The 24,894-nt window shown below is 33.5% G+C and overlaps 2 protein-coding genes across 3 annotated transcripts; one reads left to right on the top strand and one right to left on the bottom strand.

Moving 5' to 3' along the window:
* The first annotated feature begins 12,406 nt into the window (after positions 1-12,406).
* Positions 12,407-17,667, top strand: LOC129302345 (protein DA1-related 2). Of its 2 annotated transcripts, none has more exons than XM_054941154.1 (12): positions 12,407-13,106; positions 13,336-13,490; positions 14,380-14,419; positions 14,504-14,621; positions 14,906-15,026; positions 15,196-15,279; positions 15,491-15,610; positions 15,735-15,947; positions 16,024-16,086; positions 16,209-16,324; positions 16,895-16,953; positions 17,049-17,667. In XM_054941154.1, exons 1-12 carry the CDS (start codon positions 13,061-13,063, stop codon positions 17,384-17,386), a joined length of 1,473 nt encoding a protein of 490 aa, XP_054797129.1. In that variant the 5' UTR covers positions 12,407-13,060; the 3' UTR covers positions 17,387-17,667. The 2 variants fall into 2 exon arrangements, with proteins under 2 accessions (XP_054797129.1, XP_054797130.1); XM_054941155.1 differs by having other exon boundaries at positions 12,408-12,612.
* Positions 17,668-18,247: 580 nt separating this feature from the next.
* Positions 18,248-23,197, bottom strand: LOC129302346 (uncharacterized). The gene is made up of 7 exons (XM_054941157.1): positions 22,668-23,197; positions 21,927-22,103; positions 21,695-21,844; positions 21,258-21,359; positions 21,101-21,171; positions 20,347-20,414; positions 18,248-18,860 (listed from the first exon to the last, which is right to left on the bottom strand). The coding sequence occupies exons 1-7, from the start codon at positions 22,884-22,886 to the stop codon at positions 18,619-18,621; spliced, it is 1,029 nt and encodes a 342-aa protein (XP_054797132.1). The 5' UTR covers positions 22,887-23,197; the 3' UTR covers positions 18,248-18,618.
* Positions 23,198-24,894: the final 1,697 nt, after the last annotated feature.

Genomic DNA, 24,894 nt, shown 5'->3' with positions numbered 1-24,894 from the left:
AAATTGTAATTAGGATTAATTTATCTTGATAAGGATTTATGCACAATTTCACATTTTATTTCATTAAATCACAATCTTGCATGTCTCTACACCCTAGGCAACATAAATGAAATTACTTTAATATCAATTTACTTAATAAATCATATCCCAGTATTACTTAAATTCTAACAGTAAAAATTGAAATGTTACATGCATGAAAGAAAAGATTTCTTGATAATCAAAATGTAACACTTCTTTTTAAAATTTGTAGGGAGTATTTTCAAAACTGTGAATCAAAGATTGCATAAAACAAAGGAGATGACGTACATTAAAGGCTAAGATAATTTTTTTAGAAAGTGACCGACAAATCGGATCAGAGGTGGTATTTATGATAAAATGTATTAGAGAAATTTACATTTTTTTTTTTAGTAAAAGAAATTCATATCTTTAAGAGATTAATAAATATATCATCTACTTTGTAGGCCCTAAAGACATTCAATCCACCTCAGTGTACGCCCAATCCATCATTCCAATCAAGTGGGCCTTTCACTCCAAACCCAAAAGCTACTGGGCTGGGCTTTAGAAGATCCACAGTATTGCCTCATTTTTGTCCAAGCTCATTAACTTCAATGACTTTTTTTTATTTTCTAGCATGTTCTTAAAATTTTTTTAAAAAAAAATTGCTCTCATTTATACTTCTATTAGAGGCAATTTTATTGAAGTTCAGTCAAACATTAAATGTAAACACATCTATGAGAGATTGGATAGTCACTTTTGACCATAGTTATGGAGAAGCAAATATATGTGTAGATCTTTTAACTCACCGATTATCACGTGATACCTTTGATATTATGATCCCTCACATAACTATAGAAACCTTATAATTTTAAATATGACTAGATCTTAATCCCTTTGCACGGTTTTTCTATGGTTTTATAATAAAAAATGTGAACATATCTTTCAATAAGAATTTAAATATTACTTCGTTACATTGTAAAAAACTAACTCTTTTGCTAGAATCAATCTCCATTAAAATGACAATCAATTAAAAAAAGAGAGGGAGTATTATAATTTAGATCAAAGTAGAAAAACAAACCTAGAAAGTAGCAAGTTCGCATATGTATATATATAACCATAGTTTCAAATTTTGAAGAAGGGATTTCTGCCAAATTTTGCAGTCCTTGTCAATGATACTTTTATTTAGATTCATTAATCTAATTAGCAACTGGAGCTCAAATTAATAAAAGACTGAATGTGGATTTAATTAGGGAGAAATTTCAACATAAACCAACACATTCATTTATATAAACAAGATATATTTTCTCATGTGTTATAGGGAGTTTAACACTCAAGTTACACTATTTGCTTGTAAATAATGCAAATCATAAGATGTGTGAGTGTGTAACTATATATAGCTTCTTGGAAATACAGTCCTGAAGGCAAAACATAAAGAGCAATGAACGTAATTAAGAGAGAATTTAATTGTATAGTTTTTATTTTTAAAAAGAAAAGGAATATTATTTTACTGATACTTTATTTTTAATTTTCAATTTATTTTTCTTCTAATCTCCAAGCAAAAGGTACTTTTCCAAAGGAGAAAGAATTGACAAAGATGAAGGAATAGATAGATAATTAAGAAAGAGTGGCCAAGGCACAGTTTGGAATATAACTATTTTGTCCAATTTTTTCTTGAATTAAATTGAGAACATGTCATTTTGGGATTAGATGAGTTTTCTAGCATATCACATGGAATTTAAGAAATCATCAATAGTCTAATCTAAATCTTGTGAATATATAATTCAGTTTGCTCAATTTCATTTCAGTACATGAATAATAAATTATAATAAGTTATATTATTTATAATAATTCATGAACAACATAAAAAGAATCTAATATTTATCAGGAAATCTCAAAATTAAGTTATTATTTGGTTTGCTCCATCCTGTTTCCTTTAGATTCCTTTTTAACTTTCAAGAGGAAAACTATAAATTAAAGAATTATATAAAAGAGAAAGGATTAAAGAGGATGAATAAAAAAAATCCAGAATTATCCTGTCCTACCCTGGAAGCTAAAGAATAGATATTTTACCAAGCTTGTGTTTCACTTTTCCTCTCAGTGATCTCCCATCCAAACACGTACTAATATTCTTGGAGAATCAAACGAGAATTTTGTGTTATAAAAATGGGTGGTCCAGTTTAAGCACTCTACTACATCATCATCTCTTTTGCTTCCTTCAAAGTCTCCTCGGCAACATCAAAAGACCAATATTGGTGTTCTTGGAAATTTAAATTTTTGCCGCCTCCACGTGATCATTTTCTTCCCAGTTTCTACATGCATGTTGTCAAAGTGCAGTGGCTTCGTTTCTGCAATCCCTTTTTTTAAAAAAATAAAAATAAAATTCCCACTATATTTAAAAATCCTATCTGATTCTTTGGAATTTTTGATTATAAAGTTTGACTTATACATAAAATTTTAATAACATAATAACATAGAATATATAGTCCAAACTAATAAAAGGCCATGATTATATGTGGATATACAAAATCTCTTTGCATTGTAGAGAGGATCAACAATATAAAATAAAATAAAATCAGCCTTAGCAAAAATGAGCACTTTTTACCAACCAATTGGGCCATTCGTTCATAATCAAGCTTCTTCAAAGACGCACACGATCTATAGTATCAGTAACATTGTCTTGCGAGTACAAATCGTTTACCAAGTACCACATCCTCATTGACATACTGTGCACTCACAAAGAGATCAATAGAAAAAAGGAGGATGATTAAGCGTAAGATGTGGGCCATGCACAGCAATTTCTTTCCGACCACGTCAAAAGTTAACGATGATCTTTGGAGAAGTTATCTCGTTTCAAATCTATTGCGACTCCGTACAAGTTACATCTCCTTCATTATTGTGCATGAACATGCCTAGAACCATCCGTTTATTGGCTATATCATGAAGATTAGAAATATTCTCTTGCAGGATTAAACCGTCACACTTGGACCATGTTTTTAAAGAAGTAATTAAACAAATGCATAGACAGACTAAACTAGCTGGCCCATCAAACGTCTCATGATAATTTTTATGTTAACATCTATTACAACCCTCCTTTGTATTTGGTTTGGACTGAGAGAAAAATGGGAGGAAAATACAGGTGAAAGAAAATTAGAAAGGAAAATTGCTAAAAACAGTACATTTTTTAGCCATTTTTGGTAATTTACCCGCATAATAATTTCATTTCCTTTCTAATTTTCTTCCCATCCAAATCAAAGATAAGGTGTAGGGGTAATTAAACTCTTTTAAATTTTTTAATTGGACTTAGTTTCATCATCTTTCACACGGTTTTGACCATAGCCTTCTCCATTCGGGAAAAAATGATCTTTAATTTTTAGTGGTTATTTTTTAGCCTTTACTAGTGGTTCTGAATCGCTGAATATAATCAAAACCTTTCACACCTCCCACCCATCTCTTTTAAGTAGTTTTGATAAAAATCGCCAAATATTCTGCAATAAATCTTCACAAATTTGGAGTTGAATTTACAGGCATGTTGACATGTTTTCGTTATCTAAAATTGAAGGTAAAAAAAATCACTCCTTTCCGTTTAAAAAATATATAATATTTTTAATTAAATTTTACCATTTAATAAAGTAGTTACTCACTTTTAAATTAACTCTATCTTTTCATATTCACCTTTATTAAACATACTACAATAAATATAAAGTTATTATTAATAAGGGTATTTTTTTTTAAAAAATAATAATTATATCTTAAAAAATTAAAAATATTTTATATTTTTAAATATTTAACTTTTTAAAAAAATGACTGATAGAGTAAGAAAGTTCGAACAGTATATGTATAGACACAACAGAACAAATGTAGCTTTATGGCCGGCGTTTGAAAGTAATGATGGATGAGTAATGGGTGATTGTAAACAAATCCATCAACTTTTTTATATATTCATATATATATTGATAGCATTTTCAACGAGTGCCGATTCTTTGGCTGTCAAGTGAAGGCAATCTTGCAGAGCACAATTCGTCCCTTTATGTGTGTGTGTGTGTGTGTGTGATACATAAACGAATAAATGACCTATATATATAGAAAAAGAACAAGGACAAAGATATATAGATATTGATAGAATTTTGATGACCTATGTCTAGAAACTAGATTCGCTTTGAGGTTTTGAGACGACGCTGATGCCACTGTCCAAATAAATTAAGCACAGGAAGGTATCTGATGAGGTTCTCTCGACATGTGATCTGACTCAGAAACTATGCCTTTATAGTCACCTAGAATATGTGAGAGACGTACATGGGACTAAAATAGTTTTTAGCTAGGGCTTTTGTTCTTGGATTCTTTGTTTTCAGCATTTTTAAATGTTGAGGATGATGATCTGCATTTCCTGGTCACACCTAATGGAAGCTAAGAAATTAAAGCTTAAGGCTGCTTTATAAATTAAAGCACTCGTCTGTGCTGTTTTGCCTCACAACTTTAGGGCATACCCCTAATTTATAGGCACTAATTAACCTCTGTCTAAAGATGACAGATATCCACTTAATTTAGAGATCATAAACATGTGTCCACTTTATCGTCATCAAATTAAACACTGATCTACCTCTGATCTCACTTTCAAATTAAAGCTGCATGCACGCAACAATTCTCATGTCTAAGTTATTATTCTCCTATTTACAAAAACGTCATAAAAAATTAGGAAAAATTTAATCCTTTGATCTTATAGTTTTAATTCGTTTGATACTCAATTTCTAAACTTTAACTTAGTGTAACTTAATTTTTGTAATTTTTTAACCATTTAAAATATCGCGGTTTCCATATGTTTTAGAAAATGGAATTACATGAAACTTGTGACTGATATTTTAAATTGCTAGAATTATAGAAAATGAGTTATTACATTGAGTTAAATTTTAATTATTGGGTTTCAACCAAATCAAACTTATAAGAATTGAATTGCACTGTATTGAGTTAAAATTTAGAGATTGAATTATAATTAAATAAAAATTATAAAGACTAGATGATTGATTTTATAAAAAAAAAACATATATAATAAGATGGATACAATAAATGGTTATTATAAGTTTGTAATTAACTTTCAGAATGAGTGTTTGTTATTAGAACAAATTCGATCAATACACCTTATTAGATTAATTAACATAATCCTACACTTGCCCTAGCAAAACTTTGGATCGTCTTGAAAGGGAGATTAATAGAACTCTCACCCATAGGTGAGACAAGTTTTGATCTTTTAATAATCAATTGTTGCTATTCAAAAACTAATTAATCCAGTGATTGAGATAAAAAATTGAGAGAAAAGAAATGGAGATAGAAGCCAAATTCTTAAATAATGGAGTTAGCTTTCCTCCTCTACAGAGGTAGAGAAGAAATCACTGCAGACCTGACCTAGACTGTTAAATTAAATTTAATAATTTAAATTTGATTATTTTTTTAAAAAATATATTTAATTTAAATGGTTTAAGTTTGCTGGAGAGAAAAATGAGGGAAGAGTTACCACTCTTTGAATAACACAGTTGGAGAGAAGTGGGCTTAAAAAATGGGAAATATTATGTAACTGGTCCCAACTTTTTGAGCATGTATCATCCTGTTTATAAGGTAAGGGTCACCTAATTATACGGTGAATGAATAAAATAACTAAAAGCCAAACGTCCATGTCCAACCAGAAAAGAAAGGAGACATGGTTGTAAAATGCTTTTTCTTTACACACACACACTCTCTCCCTCTCTGCTTTTAAAGCTCCTAACTTTCAGTGCCTGTCTTCTACCCAAATGTACAATGATGAACCACTTTCTAATGGGCGAGAGATTGAGATTTGAGAAACTGCCTTTTCTCTTTATCCGCAGTGCTCTGCTGTCGCAACTTGTATACCAGATCAAACTAGCAGACGATTGGTTAGCCTTTTCAAGCAAGTATATATATATATATATATATGTATATATGTATGTATATTATATCACAACCTGCCCATATATATATATATATTCTTTTTCCAAAACTTTGGAAAATGGAAGACATACATCGAGGGTGCACTTTACGTGAGAAATAAAATCAATTGTAGTTTTATGCTCTCTATCTTCTTTTAGGTCTTGCAAAAACATGCACCTTTATTAGCTGAAGAGCTCCACATATCTGTGATTTTTTGCTTCACGACGAGTTTGCCTTTTTAGCAATATTACGAACAATAAAAAAAGATGACGATGATAATAATGATGATTCCTTGTGTGCGTGGAGTAGAGCAGTTTATGGGCTGTCATGTCAAATGGAAGACATAAATGAAAATAGGACAAAAGGCGTCTTGATTGGTAGAATGGAATAACAGTCTGTATTTGCAGCCTGGGAATAATATATGAAATTTGAAACCTTGAAAATGAAATATTGTGGTTTCCCTAATAAGAAAACTGTTGGGCATATCTCAACGAGTGTGTATAATTAAAAAATAATATGTCATATTGTGATAAAGAATCAAGGCCGAAGAAGCTTGGAGACCTAGACTAAAATTATTATAGAGACTTCTTATAATATAATTAATGAATTATATAATTTTTATTAAGACTAGTCAGGTTTCACGTTCATTGCAATCGCGTTGGGTAAAAACAGTTTATTTTATTTTATCTTTTTTGAATTTCAAAACATACACAGGGCTATTTTTCTATAATTTTTCAATGAATGAGTGATAACTGATAAGATATTACTGATAAAAATAATAAATAATATATCACATATTCTCAATAATTAAGGTCATAATAAATTAATTTCTAAAAGAAAAGATCAATAGATTTTTCTGTAAATAACTTTTTTATGAGTTGCCTCATTGGCCTATATATAGGTAATTAAACACAACCATCTTAAGAATGCTAGTTGAGAAAAATGGGAGTTTGTTTAATGAAAAAATAATGAATAAAATTATGAGGAGAACATGCAACGTGGCATCCCAATTGATGTGATAATCATCAGACAAAAACAAAAAACGACTGTCATAAAATGAATTCGCAACCCTATCCAAACAATTGAGGTGGAAGAAGGAGAAACATTGACATTGACTACGCGACGTACGAGTAACTCTTGTTCATCCAATATATAAACATAGTGAAAAGGGTCAAAGGAATAAGAAAAAATTAATATCAATGACCTGACTTTAATTGCCCCCTTTTCTCATGTGAATTTTAACTTAATTGAAAAATTGTTAGTCTAAACCAAAACTAAAACGTTGATTTAAGCAAAATAACATAAGAACAATTTTATTTGATGGTCTATTTGGTAGTATGGAAGTGAATCTGGAGAAGTGAAATTAAAATTGGCTTGTTTGGCATTGTATAGTCTGATTCTCTACAGAAACACAACCCAATTCCATAAAACATATGATGGAATTCTCTTCCTACGTATCCTTATGGAGGTTGACTGCTTCCAAGTACTGGGACTTTCATGACCATTAAACCTACTCCCTCCATTTAAAAATATAAAATATTTTTTTAAGAAGTTGAATGTTTAAAAATATAAGACATTTTTATCCTTTTAAGGTATAATCATTACCTTTTTTTTAAAGTACCACTATTAAAGAATGACTTTATATTTATTATAGGATATTTAATAGAGATAAATATAAAAATATAGAATTAATTTAAAAGTAGGTAACTACTTTATTGAAGAGTAAGATTCGGTTAAAATGCCTTATATTTTTGAATGAAATGAGTATTATAATTTAATTTATTGACAACTATGTCTTTCTTATTTTTCAACCCAATCCATGATTCCTTTGAACTTGTCATCCATGCTTATTACACTTATACGCACTAGTTTAATGAGATTTGAATCATTTAAATTTTAATATGGATGGTTCATATTTAAAGTATTACTTTATATTTATTAAAATAAAAATTTATATAAATTATAAAAGTTTTAACAAATTTTTTTATCATCAATATTATTGTCTAACTTTAATTTAGATGATCCAATTTAATATTAAATTTTTTATAATTTATATATATTAACTATCCTTCTTTGCCACCACCCCCTTCTACCAACATCTTCATCTTTCACCCTCCACCTTGATGGCTTCGACCTTAAATTAATTTGCTTGTGGCCTAAGGAACATTTTTAAAAAGTGAACGTATCCGTACGTATTCTCGATAAAATATACATATCATATTTCATGATACATATCACATATTTTAGCATTTGTTTTACTATTTTTTCAACAAATGTTTTTTATGTTACTTAAAAACTTAGCATTTTGATTGATTATCCACAAATATCTTTATATTACTTTAGAAATGATTGTTTAAGACTTAAAATACATGCACTTATATCATAATATATATATGTTGAAATGTTATGCATGCATGTATATTCTTGTATCTGTATCCAACGTATCATGCATGTCGTCCAGTATTGTATCCGGTGCCCGTTTACACGTAGTCGTATTAGTGTTTCTTGGCTTGTGGCTTCACGGACTGTGAAGTTTCGGCATAACGATGCATGAACATGAGATTAGTTTTCGCGTGTTTGTCGCTCTTGTGAAGGGGTATTTCAGTAATTTCATGTCATAGCAACTTTTTTAATTAAAACCCATGCAACGCTTTTATCAATATACCGATCATATTTTGAAACTCCACTTGCATCCAACTGCCTTTTCCACTCCTACTTTTCTATTTATATTTTTATCAAAAACTAACTCTTCCAATGTATCAAAAAGAGCATAAAAGTTGTAAAAACTTGATTGTAATGGAAAATCAAACATGCTATTTTGTGTTTGGATTAAGATTAGATAAAAATGATTTTTAGTATAATTAAAAAGCAGAATAAAAAAAAATCAGGCAAAGCCATAATTTTGTGAAAATATATCTAAATACCTCTATTATAAGTCAAAATTAATTATGAATTCAAAACTATATATATTTTAAAAAAAAATATCTAAGCACTCATATTTCATACTAAAATAATCAATTGTAATCTCCAAATAATGATTTCTTAAAAATATCCAAACACTTATATACATATATATGTGTGTGTGCGCCAAAATTAATTATAAAATCATAATTATCTTATAAGCTATTATTATCTAATTTTCAATTATATTTTCCTTAAACTTTATCAAAAACTTTATAAACTCTACTTTATAAGGGAGAATCTCACTTAGAATCCCGATAGCACAAATTTTTGCATTTAGGGTGCAATATAATATAAAAATTTTCTGCAAGTCTAAGAGTCTTAAGTAACTATTTGCACTCAAATTGTGAATTTCAAGACCCAAGTTTAGTTCAATTTAATTAGCTTTAAAATAATTAAAGAAAATATTTATGAGCCTTAGCCACTAAGTCAAAAACATCCACACTCCACCCATGATGAGTGACTATGATAGAGAAAGTGCTTCCTAAATTCAAAGAAACTGGCAATCATAGGGCTTGGGTACCAAGCTAGGAGCATTTATAAATAGAGGAACCCTCTCTTAATCATCATCATCACTAGCATTAACAAACTATCGATCTCAAACTTTATGTCTGTTACTTTATTTTATTTTTATTTTTATCATATAGTTTTAGTCTTTATTTTCCGTTGTATTGCCGGCATAACCCGCCACCTCTTTCTTTACTTAATGTATCAATGCTTTTCTACATCTCTATTAATATTCTTCATTTCGCATTCCCACATCCAAGTGAACTGTGGTAAGGGAGCCCGATATCCCCGGATCCCCGCGTTTGATTAAAAGTCAGGTTCTTCCATCCTCTTGAGACCCCGCATCTTTGGCACGCCTCACGACACCACTCCTGATTGTTTTTTTTTTACAAACAATTTTTGGCACACCCAGTGGGACCTGTGTGAAAGGAATGCCTAGGACATGTAAGGATCAATATGTTAAATAGACCTGAGTTTTATGACTCGGATAACGTGGTTGTACATGCAGAACGTGAAGTACGAGTTAACGAGTGGCAAAGAGCTCTATTGCAAACTCTGAAGGATAGGCCAAGGAATATATTTGCTATGTTGTTTAGACCGTCGCAAGAGCAAGCTCCAATTGACTCGTACCTTCAGAGAATAGATGGACTCGGGCGGTAGTCTCCTAAAGTGCCCTTCAACAAGGATCGTTATAACAACCTTCAAAGGATAAATGGTAAGTTTAATTCAATAGTAGGCCTGTTCGGCCATAAGGGTCAAAGCCATTGGGGCCAACACCACAAGGGTCGAAGCCACAAAGGCTAAAGCCATCAAGACCAGTACCATTAGGGCCAACATTATTGGAGCTAGCGTCACAAGGGTTAGAACCATAGGGACCAGCATCACAAGGGCCAGCACCACAAAGGCCGAAGCTATCGGGGCTAGCACCATCAAGGCCAGTGTCATAAGGGCTGGAGCTATTGGGGCCAGCACCATAAAGGCCAGAGTATAGGGGCCAGAACCCTCAGGGCCAACACCATAGGGGCCTAAATCACAGGGCTGTGCCACAAGTGCTGGAGCCATTGGGGCTAGCACCACAAAGGCTGGAGCCATCGGGGTTGGCGCTATCGAGGCCAGTGCCACAAGGGCCGCAACCATAAGGGCCAAATTCATAAAAGTGAGCGTTGCAAGGGCCCTTTCCACAAAAACTCTCTCCCAAAGGGTTCTTTCCACAGGAACTTTGCAGTAGCTAGATTTTACAGAACCAGTCCTTAAAGTTCAAAAACTTAAAATGACAATTTCAAAACCAGCTCTTGAGGTCCCAAACTTTGAGAAACTTGATTCTAAGCTAGACCACATGGTCCTTAATCCTTAATCACAAGGGTGTCCTTCAAGAAAAGTACTAGATCAACCATCAATCAGAACAAGAATGAGCCAGTCCTCCAAGACATATCCATACAAAATTGGCTTATGAAGGCTTCGGCCAATTTGTATGCGGGGGATATTGTTTGCACCTAAATTATGAATTTTAAGGCCCAGGCTCAACTCAATTTAATTGGCTTTAAAATAATTAAAAAAATATTTATGAGCCTTAGCTACCAAGTCAAGACTATTCGTACTTCACGCATGATGAGTGACCATAATAGAGAAAGTGCTTCCTAAATTTAAGGAAACTGGCAATCATGGGGCTCGACCACAAAGATATAATTATCTATAAATAGAGGAGCCATCTCTCAATCATCATCATCACTAGCGTCAACAAACTACCAGTCTCAAACTCTGCATCTATTATTTTATTTTATTTTATTTTTATTTTTATCATATAATTTTAGTCTTTATTTTTTGTTGTATGGCCGACATAGCTTGCCACCTCTTTCTTTACTTAATGTATCTATGTTTTTTTGCATCTCTATTAGTATTCTTTACTTCGCATTCTAACATGCGGGTGAATTGTGGTAAGGGAGTCCAGAATCCTCGCGTTTGATTAAAAGTTAGATTCTTCCATCCTCTTGAAACCCCGTGTCTCTAACATGCCTCGCGACATCACACCTGATTGTTTTTTTTTGAACAGTAACAAAAAAATACATTAGCCCTTTGACATTTTGTTGTCAATCACATGACATTATATTGAGAATTTATGAACATTATGTTACACATTTATGTATATTTCATTGTTTTTTCATCCCACACAACTTGTATATTTCAAATTAAACTATTTTCACTAAACCAATTGTACATTACAATATATTATATTAAAATTTTATGAATATTGTGATGTGTATTCATGAAAAAGGAGGAGGGCAAGTGCACCTTTTATCTATAAAAATATATTTTCACTTAAAGCCTTAGGTCTTGTAGAAAGTTTTTAAATTATATTGAATCCTAAATGTAAATTTCTATACTCTAGGAGTCTTAAGTGAAATTCTCCCATTTTATAAATCAATGAACTTTTGAGATTTTGACACGTATTTATTGTCACTCCCGTTGCAACCAACTTTACCCTCGAGTAGTGATAGACAGAAATATTTTTTTTCTAACATTTAATTTAATAAGGATAGAAAGATAAATATAAATATAAAAAATTATTAAGGTATTTTATAAATAAGATTAAAATTAATCTTCTCTTTACCTATAGATATAAATAGAAGTAAAATAGTATGTTTGATACTGTTAGGAAGATAAGCGAGGTTGTAGCTCCGAAATTTCGGTATAGGGATTTAAGCTTGTTATATTATTCCCTTATTCTTTTAAACTCAATTTACCTATCAAGTTAATTGTGATGGGGATTTTTGGCTCTTGTAAGCTCGTTTAGTGAAATGAAATAATGTATCACCTATATTAATAATGATATAATTATTTTAAATGATTCGAAACGACATCATTTATATGCAATAACCAGTAGGTTTGTTTTGAGGTTGCACAGGGACGTGGGCCATGCTGCTGTATAAAGTGATTACTTTGCCTATTGTGAGCATGCTTTCCGTTTTCTTTCTGCATTTGCTCATGCTGTCAAATCTTTTAATGACTCTAATCCTAAGAAAAAAAATGTTAAGCGAGATTTCTTACAAAGGTTATAAGTTGTAACTGATAAATGGAAGGGAATTTATAGCAGAGCATGAATCTTTAGCTGGGCAGTTAGGTTGGTAGAAAAAATCTCAGAAATTAGAAATGCTTGACCTCGCTTCCTGAGAGGAACGACTCTTCATGAAGGATGAAGCAAAAGCTATACGAGTATGTTCTGTTATTCCAGAAAAGGAAGGAAGAGAAAGTAAAAGTATACATATTGAGCTGCTTCGGCTTCCATGCGTGCAAACACAGCACTTTTTCGGGCTTTTCTTTTCTCTCTCTCTCAATCCATCTTCGATTTTCGGCAATCAACAGTTAGCTGATATTCTCCGCTTCAGCAGATTCCCCAGAACCCCATCTTTCTGCCCTTGCCCTACTTCTCTTCATTGCTTTCCAAGCCAAGAATCTCTCTCTCTACCACTTCCCCTTAGATTCCTCTCCCTCCCTATTTTTCTCTTCCTTTTTCCGCTACTATTAACGATGTCTAATTCCCCTTGTTTTCCATCTCCTGTTCGTCTCTCTCTCTCTGTCATTTTCAGTTCTCGTCCTTCCCTTTTCCTTCCCTCGGATCTCCCATTTCGCCAATTCTATACATCATATTTCCGCCGCCGTTATGGCTCCTTCAGAAGTCAATCATCTCTCTCACCCTTGTATATATGGTATCTTCTCCCTTCCTTCTTCTTTCTGTGTCTGTATTTGTCATTGAAATTGGAGCCCCGTATTGTTAGCTTTTGCTTATTGGAAATGAGCTCGTGAAGCTTCTGTTCGAAGTTCGAAGTCCTTTTTTTTAATTAATTTTACTCTGTTGATTTTGGGAATTATATTCCTATTTTGATTAATCTCTTTCCTTCTGATGTGTCTTGTCCCTGAAAATTTGATGGGAAACAGGGGATTTTGCTTCCTCATTCTCCGAGAGGAAGTCTGGCTTTATGAAATGGTTTAGTAAGCTTTTCAAAGGTGGGTCCAGTCGAGGAAGGGGAGGTCGTCATCTCCGGCAGGCTACAGAGGAAAATTTGGTTTGGCGTAATCCGGCTAGATCGTTGGTAAATATAAGCTCTGGCTTCTTCTTTTGTTGTCCTTGTCATGGATTATATCACTGCTTTGCTTGAAGTTAATAGGACTTAGTCATAGGGTCAGCGTTTTGTGGTGCTACTTCTAAGCCAAACCTATGTTAATTCTACTATCTGTCATCAAACAAAAATATCATGAGCACTAGAAAGTTGACTTTCCCCCCTGTTTGGTTCATTATATGGCCCCTTGTACTTTGCTCCTGAAAAGTCAATTTAGGAAATCAGGTGTGTAATTGAGACTTAGACTATAGCTTATAACTCAATAACATACTTGATTTCTACGCACACATCATACCCAACTGATTTCTTTCTAAGTGGCAATTGATTACTACTTACAGAATAATTGATTTCACACGTGTATAATACCTAGAAGGTCTGTTGCACTATGGCAACGTAGCTTCACATTGTGCATTCCCATTATGTTTGATAGCTTCATAAAACATCTGATGTTTTATTGTCTTTCTGCCAAAGAAAACCTGCGATGTAATTCTCTCAATCTTAACCTCCTTGTGTGATCAATGAGGGTGTTCATTTAGCCAACAGAACAATTCCATTCATGTTTCCTATCGGAAGATGACTTAAATATTTAAAATCGTTGAGTTATTTGGTGGCAATGTTGAATGGAATATCTTTCTTGTGTGAACTATTCAACATGATCTTTAATATACCTCCTTCCTCTGGAAGCACAAGGGTATTACGAAGTATCCAGGTCCATTGGTTCTTCAGCACCAAGTTAACGAGGAAAAAAAGATCATTATTGTATATGCAATGACCATGTTGCATTGTTTCTTTTACTGTTTTACAAGTTTGATTGGTGGATAACTGAATACAACATCCTGCATAATTCTTCTCATGTCATCAGGATGACCGTTCTCTAGCTGAAGATTTGAAGAGACCAAATGGTAGTTGTTTAATTTTCAAAGTTCTTGCTTTCTTACTTTCAATCACGATCCTTTTATCTGGGACTAAATGTTACTTTTCATTAGCTCGTCAAGGATATAGATTGGGGGGAGGCATCAATAAAGATTATGCAAGTGAATTTCAGGATAACCAAAACTCATCTGCACATCCTCCATACAGCCGTGCAACATATGGGGAAATTAGGTACAATCATTGCTGTTCCAAATTTTGTATTTCATGATGTGCATACCAAACAGAAGTTCTAGAAATGAAAAGAAAGATCAGAAAGCATGTGCTCTTATATACAGTTACTTTCTTTCTCTAAATTTCTGAAGGCCCCTGAAAGGTGAAAAGAGAAATCAAAGGCTCACATCCCAAATCATCAATACTCACTATCTGCCTGTCTATTATTAAATCCAAGCAATGGGAAGAACAGAGATTTTAGTACCTTCGCCAATTAATCATGTGCATTGGCTATTAAAATGCAGAATATGCGGTGGGTGCAAGCAGGAGGTAGACTATGCGAATTGTTTAACATGCAATGATACTCATTTTCATCCATGGTGCTTTCGCTGTCACTCTTGTCGCTACCCCATTACTGAGCATGAGGTAGTTCGATCCTCTCAAGACTAGCAGACTGTTGAAATCATCTTTTAGCCTTTCAGCACACGTTGATACATTGCATATAGTATTTTCTTCATTTCTCACATATGTGTGTTTATGATGCTTCTATTTTGTCTATCACTTACTGCATCTTTTTCTTTCCTTTCTATACTAGTTTTCTTTATCAGGGAAGCATCCATATCACAAGTCCTGTTTCAAAGAGTTGACCCACCCAAAATGTGAAGTTTGCTACCAATTTGTAAGATTAGTTTTCCTTTCACTGATTCATACCCTACTGCTTTTTCTGAATTATTTCTGTTTTCTGTACAAGTTCATGGCCTTGTGATAGCACATACTCTGTTGGAGGCAATCAAATTAACGACTTAACACCATTATATCCAACAATTATTCTTACGTTAGGGTAAAAGATAAGCCAAATTCACACCTGTCATATGTTGTTTCACTTTCAGATTCCTATAAATGCTGCTGGTTTGATCGAGTATAGGTGTCACCCATTTTGGTCCCAAAAATATTGTCCATCTCATGAATATGACGATACAGCTCGCTGCTGTAGTTGTGAAAGATTGGAGGTACTAATCAAACTGGTTCCCTATAATGTATAAATATAATTATTATTACGGGTTGTTTAAAGAAAGGAAGGAGAAATTGCTAACCATAATCTTCTGTTTTTTTTTTTTTTTTAAATCTTTTAAGTCTTTGAATGCAAAATACTATAGCTTGGAAGATGGGCGGAGTTTATGTTTAGAGTGCATGGAGTCAGCTATTATGGACACTGGAGATTGTCAACCTCTTTACCATGATATTAGAGATTATTATGAAGGAATGTTTATGAAAATAGACCAACAAATTCCTATGCTTCTGGTTGAGAGGCAAGCACTCAATGAAGCTATTGTTGGGGATAAAAATGTAAGGAACGATCCATTCTTTAGTCTAATCAATTTAAAGGTTGCATTTCTCTTACTCTAAATTTTCTTCTTTCCAGGGTTACCATCACATGCCAGAGACAAGAGGCTTGTGCCTTTCTGAAGAGCTGACTGTCACCAGTGTATGATTTCAGAAATTTCCACTTTGAATTTATCCTGAGCAATCTAAAAGCCTTTATGAACAAGGTTACAAGTTACCTATTAGGCAGCTATACTAATTTTAGTAATTTTTATATTGTTTTAGATTCATCGGAGGCCAAGAATCGGAGGCCGCCAGCTATTTGGGATGAGAACCCAGCCTCAAAAGCTGACTAGAAAATGTGAGGTTACAGCCATTCTTGTTCTCTACGGTCTTCCAAGGTAATAATACATCAGAACTTTGCTCTCTCTTCTCCCTGAATTAGAGCAGTGCCCTTTAAATTACTTTATTGTGAATGTCTACATTTGGGGTTTTGAACGTAAAACCTCTCGTAGCAGAAGGTTGAACAGACTTAAAGTCGCATAAATGACTTGGAAGTCTCCTAAAAAATGACAGGGTGGGGTACAAGTCTAAAAGGTTGCTTTTATTGTAATATAAAAGACATGCTCTATCATGTTGCATAATATTTCTCTCTCTCTCGAAAACACAGTTATTTGTTTATAGTTCCCAGCTTTCATTTATATATTAGTTGGCTGTGTTTATATTTTGCTACATTATGAGTATTAAATTGAAATCTTGTGTCCGGATATTTTTTGTGTTTATTGGAGTAAAAAGCCCTGATGTCTTATACAAGCACAACCTAACAGACAATATTGATTCCACCTTGGTGATGATGATGATGGAACTTCAATAGAGATACCGTGTGTTTAGAAGATTTATTTGTTCAAAATCCTTAATCCAGGGTCTGCTTTTCATTCATCCTTTTGTTCTGATATTTTTGTGGGATTCAGGTTGCTCACGGGCGCCATCCTTGTCCACGAGTTGATGCACGGCTGGTTACGCCTTAAAGGTATGAAATATGAATAATGTCCAAGGTCATTCTTTCTTGGTATTCAAGTTTACAAGACCATCTAATATTATCCTTATTCACGTTGAACTAAGCAGGTTACCGTAATCTTAATCCTCACGTAGAGGAAGGAATCTGTCAGGTTCTGTCTTATATGTGGCTTGAGTCAGTGGTGATGCCTGGCCTTAAGAGCATGCCTTCAACTTCAGCAGCCTCCTCCTCCTCCTCCTCTTCCTACTACCCCTCCTCATCATCTAAGAAAGGAGCCAAGTCTGAAGTTGAGAATAAACTGGGTCAATTTTTCATGAATCAAATTGCCAATGATTCTTCTCCAGCGTATGGGGGTGGATTTAGAGCTGCTAATGAAGCTGTGAACAAATATGGTTTACATCGTACTCTTGATCATATTCGTTTGACTGGTAGTTTCCCACTGTAACAACAAAAATAAAGGAAAATGGAAGAAAAAGAAAGGCAAGAGAATTGTCAGTTCAATCGTTTCTCTCAAGCTTGATTTCAATGGAACATTATTCTCTTCCCTTTTCGCCTTCTCAATTTTCCTTGATTCGAATTTATACTGAGTACGTTGGGATTGATATGAATGGCCTTGAGTTAATTCAAGCTCCAAGACAGAAGCTAGGAGAGCTTCCCCTCTGCTATTTTATGGGGGTACTGAGGGTGTGCCAAGTTCCAGTATGCTAATAATAATAATTTGAAGTATTTCTTGTTGGTGTCTTTGAATTGTTCTAGCTTTCGGAATTTTGGCGATTCATTTCGAAACCTTTCTTTCCAATGTATTCTGCGCCCTTCCTTTCCCATTTCCAGCCTTTACATTATTAAATTTTGGCCTTTGATTCAAGTTGAGGTGTTCAGTTTCTTATCTCAAGTATGCTCCTCTCTGGCCAGCATTTCAGGTGTGCCCTTTAAATAAATCTTATTTATGGTTAAAATTACATTTTTTTAAAATCTAATATATGAATTTTCCCGAAAGCAAAAGGTTGTGGTATATTTTAGTTTTATTTCGGGTTCGACCAGATTATCCTTCACTAAATATACAAGTTTATTATAATTCTAAATAATGTGCATTAACGTTAATGGAATATATTTCACTCAATTCCTAATTATGACAAATGATTTTTGAAAATAAAAATTATCGATACATGCAGCGAACTCAATAGGTATATTTTGCTTCAATGTGGCCATCTTGCATTCATACTGAAACAACGCCGGCACCCACAAACATATTTTCCCCCTTCCTTCTATTGTGTTTGCTGAATACAAAAGATTCACGCCCATGGCAAACTAGAACTAGGGCTTCCTCTAACTTAAATTTTGATAATACAACGTTTACCAAGAATCCCACAGTACATGAGTGTCCAATTCTTAACTTACTGAAACATGTGGAAGAGAACATGAGAATACAAAAATGATATCTTTTGGGGGGAAGGAGATAACCGCCTAATACTCCCATTAAATATGTAATAAAATTTAAGATATATAATTAAAAAATTGTTCCTATACATTGGTAAAAATGTATTCCCTAGTCTCCCATAGCAGCAATCCAATTTACTTCCATGATCCAAGAAATAAAATGTGCTTCGTAAAAAGGCAATAGCTCTTCACTCCTTCTTCTCTGGGTAAAGAACTCGAAAGTCTAAAAGCTTTTTGTGACTATGAAGGGGTGGCAATATCAGCTAGAAGCATCTTTAGTGTCTCGTAAGTCATAAAACAGATACCTACGCCAGGAACAACCTTGTAATATTCAGGCAAGATTCCTCTGTATAGGCCCTGCAAGCCTTCTGTCCGGATTATGTGCCTAAACATCCCAAGGAGACCTGTATTATATACTTGGGCCCGCCCACCCGCCCCCTCCAATTGCTTCCGTCGCCTTACAAGATCCAATGGAAATGTTGCTGCATATAGGTTCATATGAAAATATCAGATACATTTTATTCAAAGTGATCTTGTACAAAGATATAGTCTATTAGATGCAAACTCTGAATCCTCTACAGTTGTGCGATACAACAGCAAGATAAAGTGACATACATGAGTAAAAATGCAGCAAACTCAGTTCCTCTTTTCTTTAATCTCAAATTATTTTCTCTCAATCTATTTTTTCACAGCACTATATCTGGTGATTTATGTACTGCATTAGGCATGAAGGCAAGTCAAAATAAGAGATTCTTATGGTACGGTGTCCCGTCTCTGACAGCAGAATATTTGACATGTTCTGGATAAGCCCAGTAAATTATATCAATAGTTCAGAGTTGAGCAACTTAATTCTATAATGGAAGCATTTTTAGTAAGCTAGAACAATAATGATCGAATCACTTGTGAGGTTAGTTTAAAGACGAACGAGGCAAAAGAAAACGCACAACCTCACCTGAAATATTGGCACAGTCGATGAATGGCTATAAGAACTTTTCACACATCAATATTTTATATGCATTTAGTCAGTGTCCATGGGATACAGGTTTAAACACACAAGCAGCATCTCATCTATAAGGAAGTATCAGTTACAGATATGGCTCTTCTCCCATGACGAAGATTGAAGTGGCAGTTTTTGACACAAGGTTTGATAATTTCATCATTCATATGTCATTTATAATATTCTATTATCATTACCATGACTATTATTATACTCAAGTCAATATTATAAAAGAACATCTCAGATGCACAGGGTTTTAAAGGATACTAGGTGACGGGAACCTCAGTGAGAAGCATACCTCAAAGAGGACACTTCTCATGCCTTCACATTTGATGACCGAGGGCACAATATAAGGTTCATCCGAGTAATGCCACCCGATGATGGAATTTACTGACCAGCTTGGGGAGATACGTCACAGAATTAAACTAAGGAAGATGATTAAGATCTTCGGAAAATAGGAAAATGAGCCTTTTGTTATCTTCCTTACTAAATTCTCATATGGCAAAAAAAAAAACAACTCCGAACTTGGCTCTGGTTCTAGGGGTCAGTCTGGTTAGACGGTTGGTACAAAAACTGCACTAAACCCTCTTTCTCTGCATCAAAAGAATTATGAACCACCGCATAAGTTAGCTTCTTTAATATCCTTTGGTTAAGGAAATTTAATTTAATTAGAGGAATCCTAAGTGTAACTGCCCATATAACAAACAGTTGGCCCAGCAGTTCTAAGCTGAGCCCTGACATAAAATATAGATGCACAAGGAGTAATGTAATAATGTAAAAAGATGCTAATAGACTATCTGTAATCAAAAGCAAGGAAAATACAAAACTTTACCCAAAAAAAAAAAAAAAAAGCCACATATGACAATAGTAACAGCACCTTGAACTAGGATGAAGCAGCAAAAACCATTAAGTCTAAATGAAGAGGAACAGAACTGTAACTTATAAACATGGTGGCCCTTTAGATCACTCACCCGTTGATGATGCAATGCCTGAAAGGCTACCGCATGCTAAACTGACGAGAACAGTTGAATCATTGGATCTGATATACAAAGATAACAAAAATAAAACTATGATAAGAATAAATAAGACAAAGTTAGAAGCCTAAAATAGGAACTAATACACAATTAGATCCCTCAAAGATATATATCCTCACAATTTAGTCTTTGAATTTATCCCTTTGTAAAAGCTAGTCCTGAGTTTGTAAGTTGTAATTCATTGCACATTAGTCCCTCTGTAGGACAAAATTATATTTACCCTCTTTTGAGGGACAATATACTCATTCCGATTCTTTTTATGATAAACAAATGACTGAATCATTAAGTCTAAAGAATATAATTAAAATTAGTTAAGCTTCTTAAATATGTTACAAATTTAAAACTCTTTCCAAAAATGCCCGTATTAAATGTTTGACATAGTGGTTTATTAATGACATCAACTCTATCATTCCATATAATTAAACGGGAGCATAATGGGAATAAGCAATAAATACAGACAATGGTTCAATGTTCCTTATAATTAGGAACAAAAATATACTCCATTTGTCTCTTATAAAAAGGAACGGAGAGAGTAATACACACAGGTAGCAACTAGCAAGTCAGAAACGTAGGAACTAATTTGTATATATGGATAAATCCGTGGATTGAGTGTAAGGACCAATATTTTTCAGGGGCCAAATTGTATGTGAACTCTTAATTAAATTGCTGGATTAATCAGAGATTTTCTCACCTATTTGACTGCCAAAATGTTCTCAAGCTTTCATATACGGAGAAGCTAATTGCTATACTGGGCCCTACACCCTGCATTACACCAGAGCCTCTGTAAATTACAGAAAAACAGGAATATTCTACTTCAAGTAACATGAAATCTGACAACAGCAGCATACCAACAGTGTGGCTCCAAGTCCCTTATAAAGCCCAAACAATCCCTCTTCCTTGCTAATAGTTCGTAAAGCATGCAAAATACCTCTATAGTAGACAACTTTTGTCTGCAAAATTTCAAATTGATCAATTTATTGAAGAAGTGAGATGCAAAAAGAATAGTCCCCACTAACTTTGCATGACAGCTCCACCAAACTTATTAACCAATCATTTTCTTTGATGCTCTAACAACACAAACAGACTAATTGTGCAGCTAGTTCTAGTCAGAAGGAGCAAAATCACATCAACTGAGGAGGCAACTGAGGCACGTGGTTAAACCCAATTTAAGTCCGTCAAAAAGTTAAAAGGCCAGAGGCATGGATCCAGAGAATGGGAGAAGGTGGCACTGAGAGTAGAGAAATCAGGAGTAAATAAAGCACAAATCTGAGACATTTGATCTTACCTGAGCAGCTAAGCGTGTCCTTACAAGATCCAAAGGATAAGTAGCTGTTGCCGCAGTTATTCCAGCTAGGCCACCGCCTACAAAATGTATGCAAAGGTCTGCACTCATATTGTCCCCATTATTTCGCAGTCCTGGAACCGTCTTTAGCAACTGCAAAAAAGAAATAACCATTAGATATAAATTAAGCAGAGGACAAGAATGTTTTAAAATAAACTCCAAATCAGAAACTAACCTTCTTGTAGTGCTCATATGCATAAAAGTTGACAGAAGAATAGGGCAGACGATGAGCAATAGTAACTAAATTCCCTTTCCAGAAAGCTCTAAATCCCTCTTCGTTGATAATTCGCGAAGCCTCATTCCATATGCTGGCTTTTCTCAATGATGCGGCATTGGAGTGCATACCTTGAACCTGAAGACATTGCATGAGTAAAGCAGAAAATATTATACATAGGCCACATAAACTCCATGTTGAAGAACGCAGGAAATAAGCCAGATAAGGATCATATCAGTAAATATTTATCATCTACAATGTTTTTTAGCGAAAGAAATAAACTAATCATGTCAAATCAAGCAGAACTGATCAAATGTAACAAGTTTTGAGGGTAGGCCTTCCCCTCCTTAATAAAAAAAAAAAAAAATACTCGCGTATTTTTTGGGTGCCTCCCTCGTTTTTCCTTATGGTCCTAAGGCTTCCTTTCGAAATCGAACCGAATGTCTGGGTGATTGAAAAGCGCCACGAACAACTCAACTTATTCTCCAAACCGACATTACTCCCATGAACCATGAGATGCATATGATCAAAAGTTTATGTCACAGAAACAACACAATTCATTTGAGGGTAGCAATAGCAGTAAAATAAATGATAATTGAATATTATTTTGGGAAAAATTCGAATAGCAGAGTCAAATTGAAGGAATAGAAACCAGGACAAGTAGCATTAGCCAAAACACAAAAGCAAAAGAAAAATACAAACCTGAAAGAGTATGGTGAGTCGAGCAAGCGGCGCTGTGCAGGTCTTGCTAAGAGCGCCGGCAACGCCCCCAGCAAGAAGCTGAGAAATAGTCCCAATGTCAGAATGCTGCTGCGAAGCCAGCTTCCTCACACCGCCATCGACGGCAACACCTCCTTGACTTGAATTGATGCCTCTTTTCCCCCCTTCAACCACTACACCAACCCTAGTATCCGCTTGCATATCGTAATCCTCTTTACCCTCTTTCTCTCTAAAATTCTTTTCACCACTTTCGGCGAAGAGATGGGTCTCGCTCTAGGCTGCAAAGAAATCAACCGCAAGATTCCGAGCCTTCAATATCAAAGAACAAAACAAGACGTCTTTATCGAGCATTTACGTGCTTCAGAGGAGGGTCTCCTTCCTCGCATCCTTCTGCTGCAGTTCAGTTTCTCAGCTTTTCAGCCTGTTCCTCTCCATTCCAGCCGTGAAAGTTTGAAAAAGCTCAAAAAATAAAAAAGAGGGTCACGTCCTTACGACGACGTTTTGAAGTCCAAGTCATTCGAGGGCTCGGCCGCGTGAGACTCTTTGATTGAGTTGATCAAAGAAAGTGAACGGTTTATAAAAAAGAAAAAAGAAAATGAACAGCTGACCTTTTGGCATCGACCACTCACCGTCCTTCTGAGGTCGGTTATATGGGAAAAGCGAGTGAGACCGCTTGAATCTGTGTCACACTGTCACGCTCGTAGACTTATGATTCTATTGGTGAATCTGCAAGGAGTAAGAGAGTTACCGTGGGACGTGATGCAGGAGATAGGCTCCGTAAGGGAACAAAAATATAAATATTAGATGCTTCGTCCCTGAGAATATACCCCCAAATTGAGCAGAGAAGACGCCTGTAGTCTGTAGAAATTGACCATGGCTAATGTCAGCTGCAAAACTCCTCTCCCAAGCGACACATGACATGACATGCCATGAATTCCTTTTTTTTTTAGTGCATAATTTTTTTTCTAAATTTTTAGGAAGTTAAATATCACCATCTCCTGTTTAAAATTATCTCTCTTAAATTTTAATTTTTTTCAAAAATTTTTACAATTAATTAATTATTATTTTGTTAATATAGTTCTTGATATGTTAGATTAATAATGCATAACATATTTTAAGTAAGGGTAAAATTATATTTTTTACTTTTAACACATATAACAATGCTCTCATTTTTATTAGTTAAGCGGTATTATTCTCATTATTCATGTGTTAATATAATTTAAGGTATAATTTTATTATTTTCTATTGATTAAAACAATATTTTTTTATTCAACAAATGAAAAGAAAAATATCTCAAAACTATCATTCATAAGAATTATATAAATAAAAATTTATCTTTTTTATACAATAAAACTATGATATTTTACAAATTTTTTTAATAAAATCAATACAAAACATCAATAGCAAAAAATATATATATTATTATAAAGTTGCATACATTCCATTTGTAATTTACTAATAACATTATTTTTTATTTGAATAAGTATCAAAAATTTTATTCAAAAAAATAACAACTACAAATAAATAAGAGCATAAAAAATAAAATAGATAAAAAATTTATATCATCTCATCAATGGTAACTTTTAAATATTTTTCTTTTCACTTATTTAATATAAAAAGCTATTTTAATTAATAAATTATAATAAAATTATAATTTTTTCTTAAATTGTATTACTTGTAAATAGTGAGAAAAATGTCGTTCAACTAAAAAAAATAAGAGTATTATCATGTTTGTTAAAAGTAAAAAATTAAAATTTTACTCACCTTAAATTGTGTTAAAAATAATAAAAATATTTTTTCATGTTATGTGCTATGTATATTGTATTAATATGACATGATAATAACTATATTAATAAACTAACAGCTAATTAATGATAGAAAATTTTAAAAAATAAAATTAAAAGTTAGGCGCGTTAGTTTTAAATATTGAAAATGATGAAAGGTCATATACAACTACCTTAAAAGTTTAAGAAAATTTTATGTATTTTAACTTTTTTTAAAAAAATTAAGGAATCAATTTAAATGCCAAAAGATTTTCTGTCCCACCCCAAAATATTTTATCCTCTCCCATCTCATCCTTTTCTATTCTTTTTCTTTTTTCATTATTAGATTAAGATTTGAATGATTTGGATTTGTTTTGTTATAAAATTATTATTAAAATGTTAAATAATAAATAAAATATAAATAATCAAATTCAAAATGCTAAAAC

Source organism: Prosopis cineraria, unplaced genomic scaffold, assembly GCF_029017545.1.
Source record: "Prosopis cineraria cultivar Desert tree isolate PC_DT_omini unplaced genomic scaffold, ASM2901754v1 PC2, whole genome shotgun sequence".
In the NCBI taxonomy this organism is placed as follows: Eukaryota; Viridiplantae; Streptophyta; class Magnoliopsida; order Fabales; family Fabaceae; genus Prosopis; species Prosopis cineraria.
Note: the sequence above shows the minus strand (reverse complement) of the source record. Positions and strands in the feature narration are given on the sequence as shown.